General features: G+C 35.8%; 1 protein-coding gene across 1 annotated transcript in view; it reads left to right on the top strand.

Moving 5' to 3' along the window:
- BRAF (B-Raf proto-oncogene, serine/threonine kinase) overlaps window positions 1–11,197 on the top strand; it is a 169,387-nt gene extending 158,190 nt beyond the window's left edge. Inside the window, exons 17-19 of the mRNA XM_012522922.4 lie at window positions 309–443; window positions 3,866–4,019; window positions 9,815–11,197. Coding sequence (XP_012378376.2) covers window positions 309–443; window positions 3,866–4,019; window positions 9,815–9,837 — 312 coding nt within the window. The 3' untranslated portion in view covers window positions 9,838–11,197. The remainder of the gene's footprint in view (window positions 1–308; window positions 444–3,865; window positions 4,020–9,814) is intronic.
- The last annotated feature ends 1,112 nt before the right edge of the window (window positions 11,198–12,309 follow it).

Below are 12,309 nucleotides of genomic sequence, written 5' to 3'. Positions count from 1 at the left end.
CCACTAACATCAAAATCCCCTCTTATATCCTTCCCTCCCTGAGTCCCAAGGCTCCAACATCTGTCTGCCTAGGAAATCATTGCAGCAGTCCAGGTGTCATGAAGATTTAAATTTGCAGCCCAATAAGTATTGGATCTCCATAGTCTGATTTATAGGAATCAGAATACTAGCATTGTGTTTACTTCCTATTGACGCGTAATATACCTGTTAAAAGTATACATAAGTGTGCAACTTGTTGAATTTTCAGCGTTCATATATTTTTCACCTTATCTGCAAGTTTGTATGATTTGCCTTTTTTCTCTACCCAGATAATTTTTATGGTGGGACGAGGATACCTTTCTCCAGATCTCAGTAAGGTACGGAGTAACTGTCCAAAAGCCATGAAGAGGTTAATGGCAGAGTGCCTAAAAAAGAAAAGAGATGAAAGACCACTCTTTCCCCAAGTAAGAAAAAACTTTAAGCTGCCTAAAAGAACAAAGTAATATTCAGATGCAGATTTTTAAGCACTTTTTAGGGTGCACAGTTTGTATTTCATGGGTCAGATTCCACGTGATTATATACAGACTCCGGATAAGTCAACACATAAAGATGATTTTATAAAGGTTGACCAATGGTACACCTAGAAATTTAGGATCCCAATACAAATATTCAGAAATACTTTGTGTGAGTAATAATTATCATATTAGAAATTTAAAAGGAGGTTTTAAAAATACTTATGAATTTGCTTGATCATAATAATTCATTATAATAACATTGTATGTTAAATAACATTTTTGTGAAAAATGATTATACTTTCCAAAACAATAAAAATGTTGAGTGGCATCGTTTTATACTTTTGGAAATCCTTTTGACATTTAGCTTAATAGAAAACAGCTGGAATTTTACTTTAGCATTCATTATGTTGGAATATCACCACAAAAAAATTAGTTTAGGCTTTGTAGGCCTCTTAGAGGTCTCCAGACCACACTTTAAGTCTTCTTGATGGTAAAATAACAGATTCCAAGCTTCCCTTTAACATTAGATCTTTTAGAGAGGCATTTCCACCTGGGGCAAAAAGAAAAGGTAACTATGGGTGTTGTTTGCCTTCATCTGATTCCTAATGACTTCTCATTGCTAAAGCCCTTAAATTAATCTTTAATAAGCTTCACAATGAACTGAAACTGAGTGCCTGAATAAGCATAGAAAGTTATCACAGACATTGTGATATAAATATAGTGTTTTATGATGCTCAGGAAGTTCCTGATAGCACTGCTTTTAAATATTCCTTGATAAATCAGTACAACTATTTCAAGTGGGAAGTATGGACTAACACAGTTGCTCTGCTGCCATAGTTACTGGGTTGTTCCTTTGTGAATCTCTATGCCTTTGAATACCCATTCCTAGCTGGATTATTTAGAAAGCACTGACACAGGAATGGGTGAATCTTTTATTCTTACCTAAATATAGAAGACTGAATTGATTTTAACAAGTCTCAGGAGCTACCTCAGAGATGAGAAACTAACTGCTTGATTGAATAGATAAATGCTTTACATATTCCTTTGAGGAAAGAGTTTAATTTCTTTAATTCAGAAAACCACTGGTTTAGTTTTTTGTTTTGTTTTACATTTCAGAAGACTAGTGTTTGAGTGTTGTCAGCAGGACTGTACCATGTTCTCTCTTCACATCCTAGGTGCTAGGGTTTCATATTTAACATTGTTGATTTACATTAATAATGCAAATTATATCCTTAGGCACATTTTTTAAATGGTATTAAAAGGGTCAAAATGCCCATACTTCTAAAAATAATATCTCATTCACTGCATAGTATCAAAAATGAAATGCATGTATGAATTTTCTAGGTTATTAGAGGCCACCCCATTTAAGTAGGAGTTTTAATTTTTATTACATGATCTCTTTTCATAACGTACAGAAACATCTTTTTCAAATGGCTCAATAGCTATGTGAAAAATAAAGCTACATAATATAAAATTTATAATCTAGAGGTAGGAAAGGCTTTCCTAACCCAAGAGACAAAATCCAGAAGTTATAAAGGAAAAGATCAGCATATATAATTACAGAACTTTTTAAACTTCTATATAATAAAAATAATATTGAAAAAGAAAATAATCACACCATGTATAACAAAGAGTAAATAATTTATATTGTACAAAAGACTCCTACAAATCAATAAGGAAAAGGGAATCAATAGAAAATGGGCAAAGGATATGAACCATTAATTCACAAAAGAAGTACAAATTGTAAATGAACTTAAGAAAAGATGTTAAGATTTCAGTGATGAGCAGTAAAAGGCAGAGTAACACAACACTGAAATATGTTTTGATTTTGCCTATCAGATTGGCAATATCCAACATTTATAACAATGTCCAGGAGTAGAAAAGAGCACTTTTAAAAGAACTTTTGACAGTATTGGTGGGAATGTAAATGGTTCAGCTTTTTTGAAAGATTTGGTTGAATCCATTAATTTAAAATATATATACCCTCTGCTGTAGTAATTCCATGCCTACAAATGTGTATTAACAAAACTTCCAGAAGTATTCAGATACACACACATACATTCACATTGCATGAATATTTATTTAGTAGGAAAAAATTAAAGACATAAAGATTAAAGGAGAAATTATAACTAAGGTACCACATTAATGTAAAGTGTTAATAATGGGGGTGTTAATATGGGAGTGCTTTTCTTATTTTCTACATGATTTTTCTGTAAACTTACAATTAATTAAATTTTTTTTAAATGATTAAAATTAAAAAAAATAAAAAACAATTAAAAGTAGATCTATAAGGATAGCATGGATATTGGTAAGGGAAAGAGAAAACAATACAGACAAATATGTATAGTATGATACCATTTTAAAAGGTGGCAGGGGTATGCTCTCTTTTCATATCTGTTTATACATAGGAAAGGTCCAGAAGAAAGCATAGACCCTAACAGTGGTTATCCCTGGAGGGCAGGATTAAAAGCCTTATACTTCTTACTTTATAAATTTCTGTATTTGAATTTTTATTTTCCTGTCATGCTCAGAATTTTTTAATTTTTGTAATATTGCTTCTTGGCCTTCTTATAGAGAGTTGCAGTTTAACTTTATTTAAAAAAGCTTTTGGTAGCTCAGGATAATAGTAATAATCATGACTACTAATATTTTATTGAGCACTTACTACGTGCCAGGCATTGTGCAAAGCTACATATATCTCATGATTATGACCATGCATTATCATATTATATGCCTTCAAGGGTCAGAATCTGTTGCTTTGTACCTTAAAATACCCTGGATTTCTGTTGCACATATTTATGCCTATTTGTAAGGTTTTCTTATCTTCTCCTTCACTCTTGAGCTGTCAACTATTATTCTCAGTTATGTACCACTAGTAGTCTGAGTCAGTGGGATCCTTCTTTTAATAACATGTGTATAAGGCATTTCCCGTTACTAAGTATCACTAAACAATGAGTTGTTCTGATCTGTTTAGGGATATGGTGCTATGCTCATTTACTTATTATATTCCATCTTCTTCCCAAAAGGAACTTGCAGTCTGTGATAAACAGGTATATAATTAGCTTTTAAATTTTGCTATTTACTGTTCCAAGGCTGGCAAGTGATCTAAAATCGAAACAAAAGCTAACTATAGGTCACTTCCCCCACTTACTTTACAAGGATAAAAGCTGTGGTGGTTTGGTGGTTTTCTTTTCTTCTTAAAGAGAAATACCATTTTCTTTAAATATTTTCCCAGGTATTCAAGATAATATTGAAAAGAACATCAGATTTCAGGTGCTTTCTTGTAAAGTATGAAAGTATGATGGGGCTCTTAAAGATTTATACCACCCAGATTTTCATCTCATTTTCCTTTTTTTTTTTTTTTTTTTTAGATTCTTGCCTCTATCGAACTGCTGGCCCGCTCATTGCCAAAAATTCACCGCAGTGCATCAGAACCCTCCTTGAATCGGGCTGGCTTCCAAACAGAGGATTTTAGTCTATATGCTTGTGCTTCTCCAAAAACACCCATCCAGGCAGGGGGATATGGTGCGTTTCCTGTCCATTGAAACAAATTGAGTGGGAGACTATAGAAGGGTTGGGGCAAAAGGAAAATGAACATATGTTTGCTTTTATATTTGTTAAATTGAATAGCGTATTCTTTTTCCAAAAAGGTGAACCAAAGAACACTGACCCAGCACTGGATTTTCAACATCCAAAAATTTGTAAAATACACAGACATTGCTAAAACTTTGCAGTGTCTCTTCCAGAGGCTTTACTTCCTCTACCAAGGTTGTTTGGTTTTGTTGGTTTTTCTAAATTTTGTTTCTCCAGTTATTTTTTTCTCTTGCAACTTATGTTACTTATCACAACATGTCAGTTAGGAACTCTGAAGAACAGCACTATTCCTGTGTGTGTGTTTGAAGTAGGTCAGCCTGTGTTAGATAAGGCCAACTCAATGTATCTAATTTAGAAAGACACAAGAATTCAGTATTCCTGTTTCTTTTCTTAAAATTTTTTCTGTAACGGTCTCTTTTTACTACAATTTGGAAAATTTGGATGTCCTCTATTTCCTTGAAGCAGTAGACTGAATTTCTTTTTATAAATAATGTGAATGCAGTTAACCAAAGATATTGCTGAGAAGTGGCATGTTTGACATGAATAAAATGATTTAACTTTAGATTTTTAGTGGGAAAAAATGCTACAGAGTTCCCTTTATATAATGTTTCTTTATATATTTTAAAACACCATACATATGTAAAATTTAAATTTCCTTGCAAATACAATATTCCTCCCTTTGCCCAGAAAAAAGCCTCACAGAATTCTGTGAGAACTTTTAGGTTTGTTTTACTTTTAGATAACTCTGGTTGCCAAATAACCAGATGCTAGATCTATTTTTATGATTATTATTAGTTTCTTTAGATTATACTCACCTCTTGTGGTACATATCTGATTTCTGGCCCTGTGAGCTTGCATGTTCTCTGATGTTTTCTTTGTATTTGCTATGGCGCATAAATGTAACATCCCAAATCTCTTAACAGTCTTGTTTGGCTTGATAACCAGTAGTGCTAGTCAGCCAAAAGGGGTGCTGATGCAAAGTACCAGAAATCTGTTGGCTTTTATAAAGGGTATTTATTTGGGATTGAAGCTGACAGTCAGAGGGCCCTAAAGAGTCCAACTCAGGGTACCGTTAAGAGGTATTTTCTCACCCAAACTTATTTGCCACATGTTGAGCAAGATGGTGGGTGATGTCTGTGAGCGTTCAGCCTTCCTTCTTCCTCTTAAGACTCCATGGTCCCAGCTTCTTCTTTTCTCCCTGTAGACTGGCATGAGGCTCGTCTCTCCCTGGGGCCTGTTTCTTTCCGGGCTCAGCTGCTTTGTTCTCTTCACAAGGTCAGCTATAGACTATCTGGCTCATCTCTCTTCCCAAGACCTCTGCCATGTCTAATAAGCTGTCTCTCTTCCTCTGTATTTTTCTCTGTGTGTTCCATGTGAGAGTCTGTTTTATCAGCCCACCAAGGGGGCTGGGACTCAGTGTTGAGTTATACTCTAATGATGTAGTTGAATCAAAGCCCTAATCTTAACATAATTTAATCAAACATCTCAGCTGAGTCTAATACAAAGGGTTATCATGCCCAGAGGAACACACCAGTTCACAAACATAATCTATATCTTTTTCAAGTTCATAAATAATATCAAACTGCCACACCATTAACTTCAATAGTATACACAATCTGTGTTCCTGTACCCTTCTATCCCGACCTTTATGTAGTTTCTGTCACAGATTACATGTTTATATGTTACATCCAAGACCACTGGTTTGTCATTACATTTTATACATTTGCCTTTTAGATCCTGTAGGAAAAGTGACATTTATACATTTATATTTGTGAATGTTGTTATCCTCACCAGAGATCTTTATTTTTTCATGAGACTTTGATTTATCTTCTATTGTCCTTTCCTTTCAACCTGCAAAACTGCTGTGCTACAGCATGAGTCTATTTGGATCTAGATAACTATTTAGAATTCATTGAGCATCTTGGATATGTTTTCTCATGTCTTTTATTAAATTTGGGAAGCTTTCGGCCATTATTTCTTTGAATAGTCTCTCTGCTCCTTTCTTTTCCTTTGGGACTCTTATCTTCATTTTTCTGATTCTTTCTTCTGCCACCTCCAATCTGCTTTTGTACCTCTCTAGGGAAATTTTAATTTCTGGTACTTGGGTTTTCAGCTCTGTTTCCTTTTCACAATTTCCATCTCTCTCTTGATATTTTCTTTGTGTTCATCCATTGTTTTTCCTGATTTCCTTTAGTTCTTTGTCTTTGTTTTCCTTTAGCTCAATTTAGGACTTTTTTTTTTAAGCCTTTATCTGGAATGTCCCAGGTCTGATTCTCCCCATTGATGGTTTCGAATGCTTCAGTTTTCTCCTTTGTGCCTCCTGTTTCTTTGTATGTTTTGTAATCTTTTGTTCAAAACTGGACATTTTGATGTTTTAAATTGTTTTAACTGAAATTTAGACTCGGAGGTGTCTATTCCTTAAGTTTGTATCCAGATAGTGTTGTGACAGAATTGCCTTGAATACTAAGTGCTAACAACATAAAAGGTAGAGGGAGGAGAACACCTTTCCCAGTCTTTGCAGATTCATCTGTGCCAGTGCTCTCCTTCAGGACCTATCCATACAGTGATTTTAGAGAATAGCTCAAGGCCAAAGCATATGGCTTCCCTGATCCTTTCTGCACATGTATCTTCTCTTGGGCATATACCTATGGCCCTAGGAATTCTCCTGTTTACACAGTTCCAAATGTCCCTCTCCCCTAGGAAACAGTGTCCTCATGGTCCCAGACACTGCCCTGTATGTCCTACAGCCAGCAATCCCTTGCCCCAGGCAGCACAACCTGACTACTTTCCCACATCATTCTGTAGGAGAGCTCTGTGATCTTACGCATGCAGGACAAGTTCTGGCACGGTGAATCTAAACCACCAGACAGGTTGGGCCAGGCATATATGCTCCAAATATGTGCATGAAGGTTACTCTGCTCCCATCAGACCAGGACCAGGGAACCACACTGGAAGTGCAAGCCAGCTTCCCACCAAGTTGATGGAGAGTTGGGGAAGGGACCCACCAGGGTGCCACAAGATCCTACCACTTTAAGTAACCTTTTTATTGATTTGATGTTCAGCCTGTTACTTCAGTCCCTTAACTTTTCTGGAGCTTTGAAAAATATGTTTCTGCCAATTATTTCTGGTTGTTGAAAGTTTCTATGAGAGAACAAAGCCCTGAAGTATCTCACATCACCATCTTCATCAGGGCTGGCCCCTTCTAATTGATTCTTCAGTTAATTAAATTAATTGCTAAGATTTTCAAAAAGTCATAAAGAGTATCTGGGTGTTTTACATCAAATAACTTCACAGAAGCAGAATGCGCTTACATCAAATAAAAAAGGCTAGAAGGTAGAGATTTCCAAATATACAAGAAGAATGTCTTTTTTTTTTCCCCTGAAGTCAGATTTTATAAAGAACTGCATTCCATTAGAAGCTGTAGACTTTTGGTAATGATTTTTATGTTTGCTTTATTTATACTGGTTTTAGAAGTTAAGATTTTTGTGCTTTGGAGGTTGTTTTGTTTGTTTTCATGTTTAAGGCTAATATTTAAGTGGAGAGTAGAACACTCAAAATGGAGTGTTTCATTGTTATAATGAATAGGCAACATCATCTAAAGGTTTTTAAAATATTTTTTAATATAATAAAATACTGCTTAGATTTTGTCATTCTCAGATACTTGTTTAATAGATGAATTCTAGCTATTTTTGATAACGATTTCTTTAAATCCTATTTCCACATTGGCTTCTGTTAATAAGATTTAGATTCTGGTAGATAGAATGACTACTCACACAAATGTTGCAAATCACTTTAAAGAATTGTATGAAACTACTGAAAACAGCAACCCTAAAACCATAATGTTCTTTGACTATAAGCAAGAAAAATGAGAATGTTTGTGCATTTCCAAAGACTTTAGTAGCATAATAGCCTCCCGTGACTGTGCTCTAAATGTTTTAACCTCCAAGATTTTAGTAATTTGGCTATTTTTTTTAGCAGTGCCTAACTCCCAAATCCTTTTCACTAAAAATAGGAGGTAATGATTCTTTTACTCTTTCTTGATCTCCTTTTGTCACTTGAACTTATTGACCCTGATCTCACAATTCCTCAGTTAATGGTTGTTGAAAAGATTCCCTGGATGGAAAGAATATCAACTAGAAGTTATAGTAAGAATGGGAAAACACATTATTAATTATTGTAAATTGTTTAGAGGCTTGTTAATAGTTATAACTCTGGGCATTGAAGTCAGCACCTGTGTTTTTGGTTTTTTATAGATTTGTTTCTCTCCCCTTCCTCCCCATACCCCCGAGCCCCAGTTGTCTGTTCTCTGTGTCCATTTGCTGCGTGTTCTTCTTTTTGTCCCCTTCTGTTGTCAGCAGCACGGGAATCTGTGTTTCTTTTTGTTGCGTCATCTTGCTGTGTCAACTCTCCGTGTGTGTGGCACCATTCCTGGGCAGGCTGCACTTTCTTTTGCGCTGGGCGGCTCTCCTTACGGGGCACACTCCTTGTGCGTGGGGCTTCCCTACGCGAGAGGCACCCCTGCAAGGCAGGGCACTCGTGCACATTAGCACTGCGTGTGGGCCAGCTCCACACAGGTCAAGGAAGCCCAGGGTTTGAACTGCAGACCTTTCATGTGATAGACAGACGCCTTATCCACTGGGCCAAGTCTGCTTCCCAGCACCTGTTTTTTTGAATTTCAACTCTGTAGTTTTCTCCCTCATAGGGTTTAGTAGGAAGAGCAAATGAAATGTACATAAAGTGTTCAGTGAAGCATCTGGCATAGTGTAGGCACCCAAATAGTAGCTAATCTTATCCTACAAATCTCTTGTTTGTTGGGATAAGCCAGTGTTCTCTGGCAACCAGCTGGACTCAAATAGCAATGAGAAAATGAATAGATTACTTCTGTATTAATAGTATATATTCCTAAAAGTGATTACATGGATCCTCCTCAGAAGCTGCTATTCCTGAAAAATGGTGTTAAATCTGACTAATTTGAGTATTTGTAAGTTATTAACCAACCCCCAGAATTTAGCTATGGGGTATATAATAAGAGGAACTGCCCTCTATTTACAAGTAGAAGCAATGGACAAAATGGTAGATGAAAAATAATGGCATGAAACACCCAAATTAGGTAAGCTAAAGGAGTGTGTTATTTCAAAGAGATTTTATGTCTTAAAGAATCTCTTATGCAGAGAATTGTGTTACAATATGTGCCTATATTGAAATTTTTAGTAGTTTAAAAGGTAAAATTAACTGGAAAATGGAAGGCCTAGATATTCTGTCAAATGTACAATGAAGACACATCATTTGACTTCTTAATTTTGTCTTTTGTAAAATGAGGATTGTTCCTGCTTCTACCTTCCTGATAGTGGCATTTTAATAATATAACACTATGTATGAAAATTGGTTGATAACTCAGCGAAAACAATACTCTGTAAATCAACTTAAAATCAGTTTCTGAGAAATTTTTACATTGGAACTGTTTTCAGCTTGATTACAACCAGAGCACATAAACCCAACTGCAGACCTGATATTCAATTAATATGCAGACTTGATATTCAATTAATATGTCTGCCTTACTGTGTTCTTTCCTGTGTTTCAGCCATATTTGCTTTTAAATTAATGATGATATTGCTAGATTTGTAATATATAGCTCACCTTTCAGTGAGGTTTCAATGAGCCTTTTCTGTGTCTCCAGGCTATTTGAGATAACTTTTTTAAAATTAGCTCTTGTCCTCCCTTTACAGGAGAATTTGCAGCCTTCAAGTAGCCACACCATCATGGCAGCATCTACTCGTTTTTTCTTAAGTCTTGTGTTTGTACAATTTGTTAACATCAAAACACCAAGTTCTGTTCCTCAAATATTTTTTTAAAGGTAAAAAAGTTTCATTGCATAAGCTAGTGTGGAACAGAATGGAATTTCCCATCCAACAAAAGAGGGAAGAATCTTTTAGGAACCAGAATTCTCTGCTGCCAGTGTTTCTTCTTCAACACAAATACCACGTGCATACAAGTCTGCCCATTCCCAGGAAGAAAAAGGAGAGACCCTGAATTCTGACCTTTTGATGGTCAGGCATGATGGAAAGAAACTGCTGCTACCGCTTGGGAGATTTGCTGTGGAGAGTCTGCCAGTCAACTTTGCCCTTCTAACCACCAGATCAGTATGAGGCTGATCATCTGATGGGGCAGTTTCAATCACCAAGCACCATTCTCTTTCCTGTTCTGGAATTTTATTGTGGAGCTCTTTGCACTAGCCACCACTGGATAATTTCTGGGGAATGGAACAAAAATGCAGCATGCTCTTTCCATGTAGTGCATGTTCAGTCCTTGATAAATTTTATCAAGATGAAGTATAATAATTTAAATGGAGAATGAGAGATGAGGAGCAGATAATTTTTGGTCTAGAGGGAAGGGAATGCTGCGTCTTGTTCCTGACCTACTGGGTTTTCTGTCCTTTTCTTTCCTTGCTCACTTAGGGTGTCTGCCTAACCAAGCAGGCTGGGAAATGCTGGCACACATTGCCTTCTTTTCTCACTGGGTCCAGCAGTGATGACAAGTGTCTGGGATTTTTTTCCCTCTGCAGTATAGCAAGTTCTCAGGAAAATACAGTTTGTATCATCCTCTTAAGCTCTTCCAATCACCAAGTACTTCTGTGGCTACTTTGTCCAAGGCACAAAATGTCATGGCAGTATCTGATTAAAAACCTACAAAACTGTTTAGTAATAGTTTTGAAGGTGAAAAATTTATGTAATTTAAATGTAAGGTACAGGTTTTAATTTCTAAGTTTCTTCTATTTATATTTTTTATTGAAGAGAAAATTTTTAAATTGAATTGAATTGAAATAAAATACTTCCCCACCAGAATTATATATCCTGAAAATTGTATTTTTGTTATATAAACAACCTTTAAGGAAAAATCAATTATCCTTTTCTCTACCTAAATATGGGGAGTCCTAGCATAATGACAAATATAATTTTTAATTAACGGTACTTGCTGGATCCACACTAACATCTTTGCTAAAATTTCGTTGTTTCTTCCAACTTACACTCCTACACTATATCCTACATCCTCTTTCCAATCCTTTATCTAGAATATGCAACCTAAAATAAAAATGGTGGTGTCTCCATTAATTATTCTTCTTCCTTTTTTCCCAGGCCTGGTCTTCAAAAGGTTGGGTAATTTGGCAGCTGAGTTCCTCAGGCAGAGAATAGAGACATTTTAAGGATACTGGGACTGAGGGAGGATATGTGAAGCTTATTTAGAAACAATTGCTGTGGTATTAAGAACCTTGTTTTTTTTTTTAAGGAGGTACCAGATATTGAATCCAGGACTTCATATATGGGAGGCAGGCTCTCAACCACTGAGCTATGCCCACTCCCCTAGAACCTTATTCTTTATTATCTTTGTACAAATTTTGAAAATTTAGCTTCCCTTGGTCTTTTCTAAATGGTAGTAAAAAATCACAGTAGTAGCAAAGAAAGTGACTTTAGATGTTTTTATGGCAGATATATTATCTCCCTTATGAGTCTAGAATCACTTACCAGGATTTACGAATGTAAATTAACCCAAATATAATTAGCTCAACCAGGCTATAGCCAAGGACCTAAAATAATTTTATCAGGGAATGTAGAAATCGTTATTATAAAATTTCAAATTCTAACTCCTGTCCTTCCTATCTGCATTTCACCTACTAAAGCTCACTGCCATTAGATGATTTTTGCCAGAATCCCTTTGAAAAGCAGCATGTTCTTAAGTCTCAAATGACAGAGCAGTATCTTACAAAATTCATAAAGTGCAAAGATGGAAATGATTTATGCTGATTGGAAGAGCATCTTGTGTACATAATACTGCTCTCTTCTAAAGCATTGTTTTTCTTTTTAAATATGTCCCATAGATGCTTGTGTTCCCTTTACCAAGATTGGCTTACAGTCTCTCTGGATGGAGAAACCTGGGCTTGAACAGTAGTAGGTAGATTCAGTGTCTTGCTGAGAAGGTGTAATCTTCTGGTGTGGCTTGGGTGCAAGACTACCTCAGCATGGCAGGCAAGTGCACAAGAACTAGTTGGGGAGGAAGCTTCACATTTGAATTATCAAAGTAAAATACGTAGTGAAATACTTTTTTCTTTCCTTAACATTTTAGAGTAAGTTGCTATCTCATTTGAAAAAGGGGAGCAGATTTGATTTGATCTAAAACAAAGCTGTGCCCAGAAGCCAGGAACAGGGTATCTTTGAGAGATTGTATA

Source organism: Dasypus novemcinctus, chromosome 5, assembly GCF_030445035.2.
Source record: "Dasypus novemcinctus isolate mDasNov1 chromosome 5, mDasNov1.1.hap2, whole genome shotgun sequence".
Taxonomy (NCBI): domain Eukaryota; kingdom Metazoa; phylum Chordata; class Mammalia; order Cingulata; family Dasypodidae; genus Dasypus; species Dasypus novemcinctus.
This window is presented reverse-complemented; position numbering and strand designations above follow the sequence as displayed.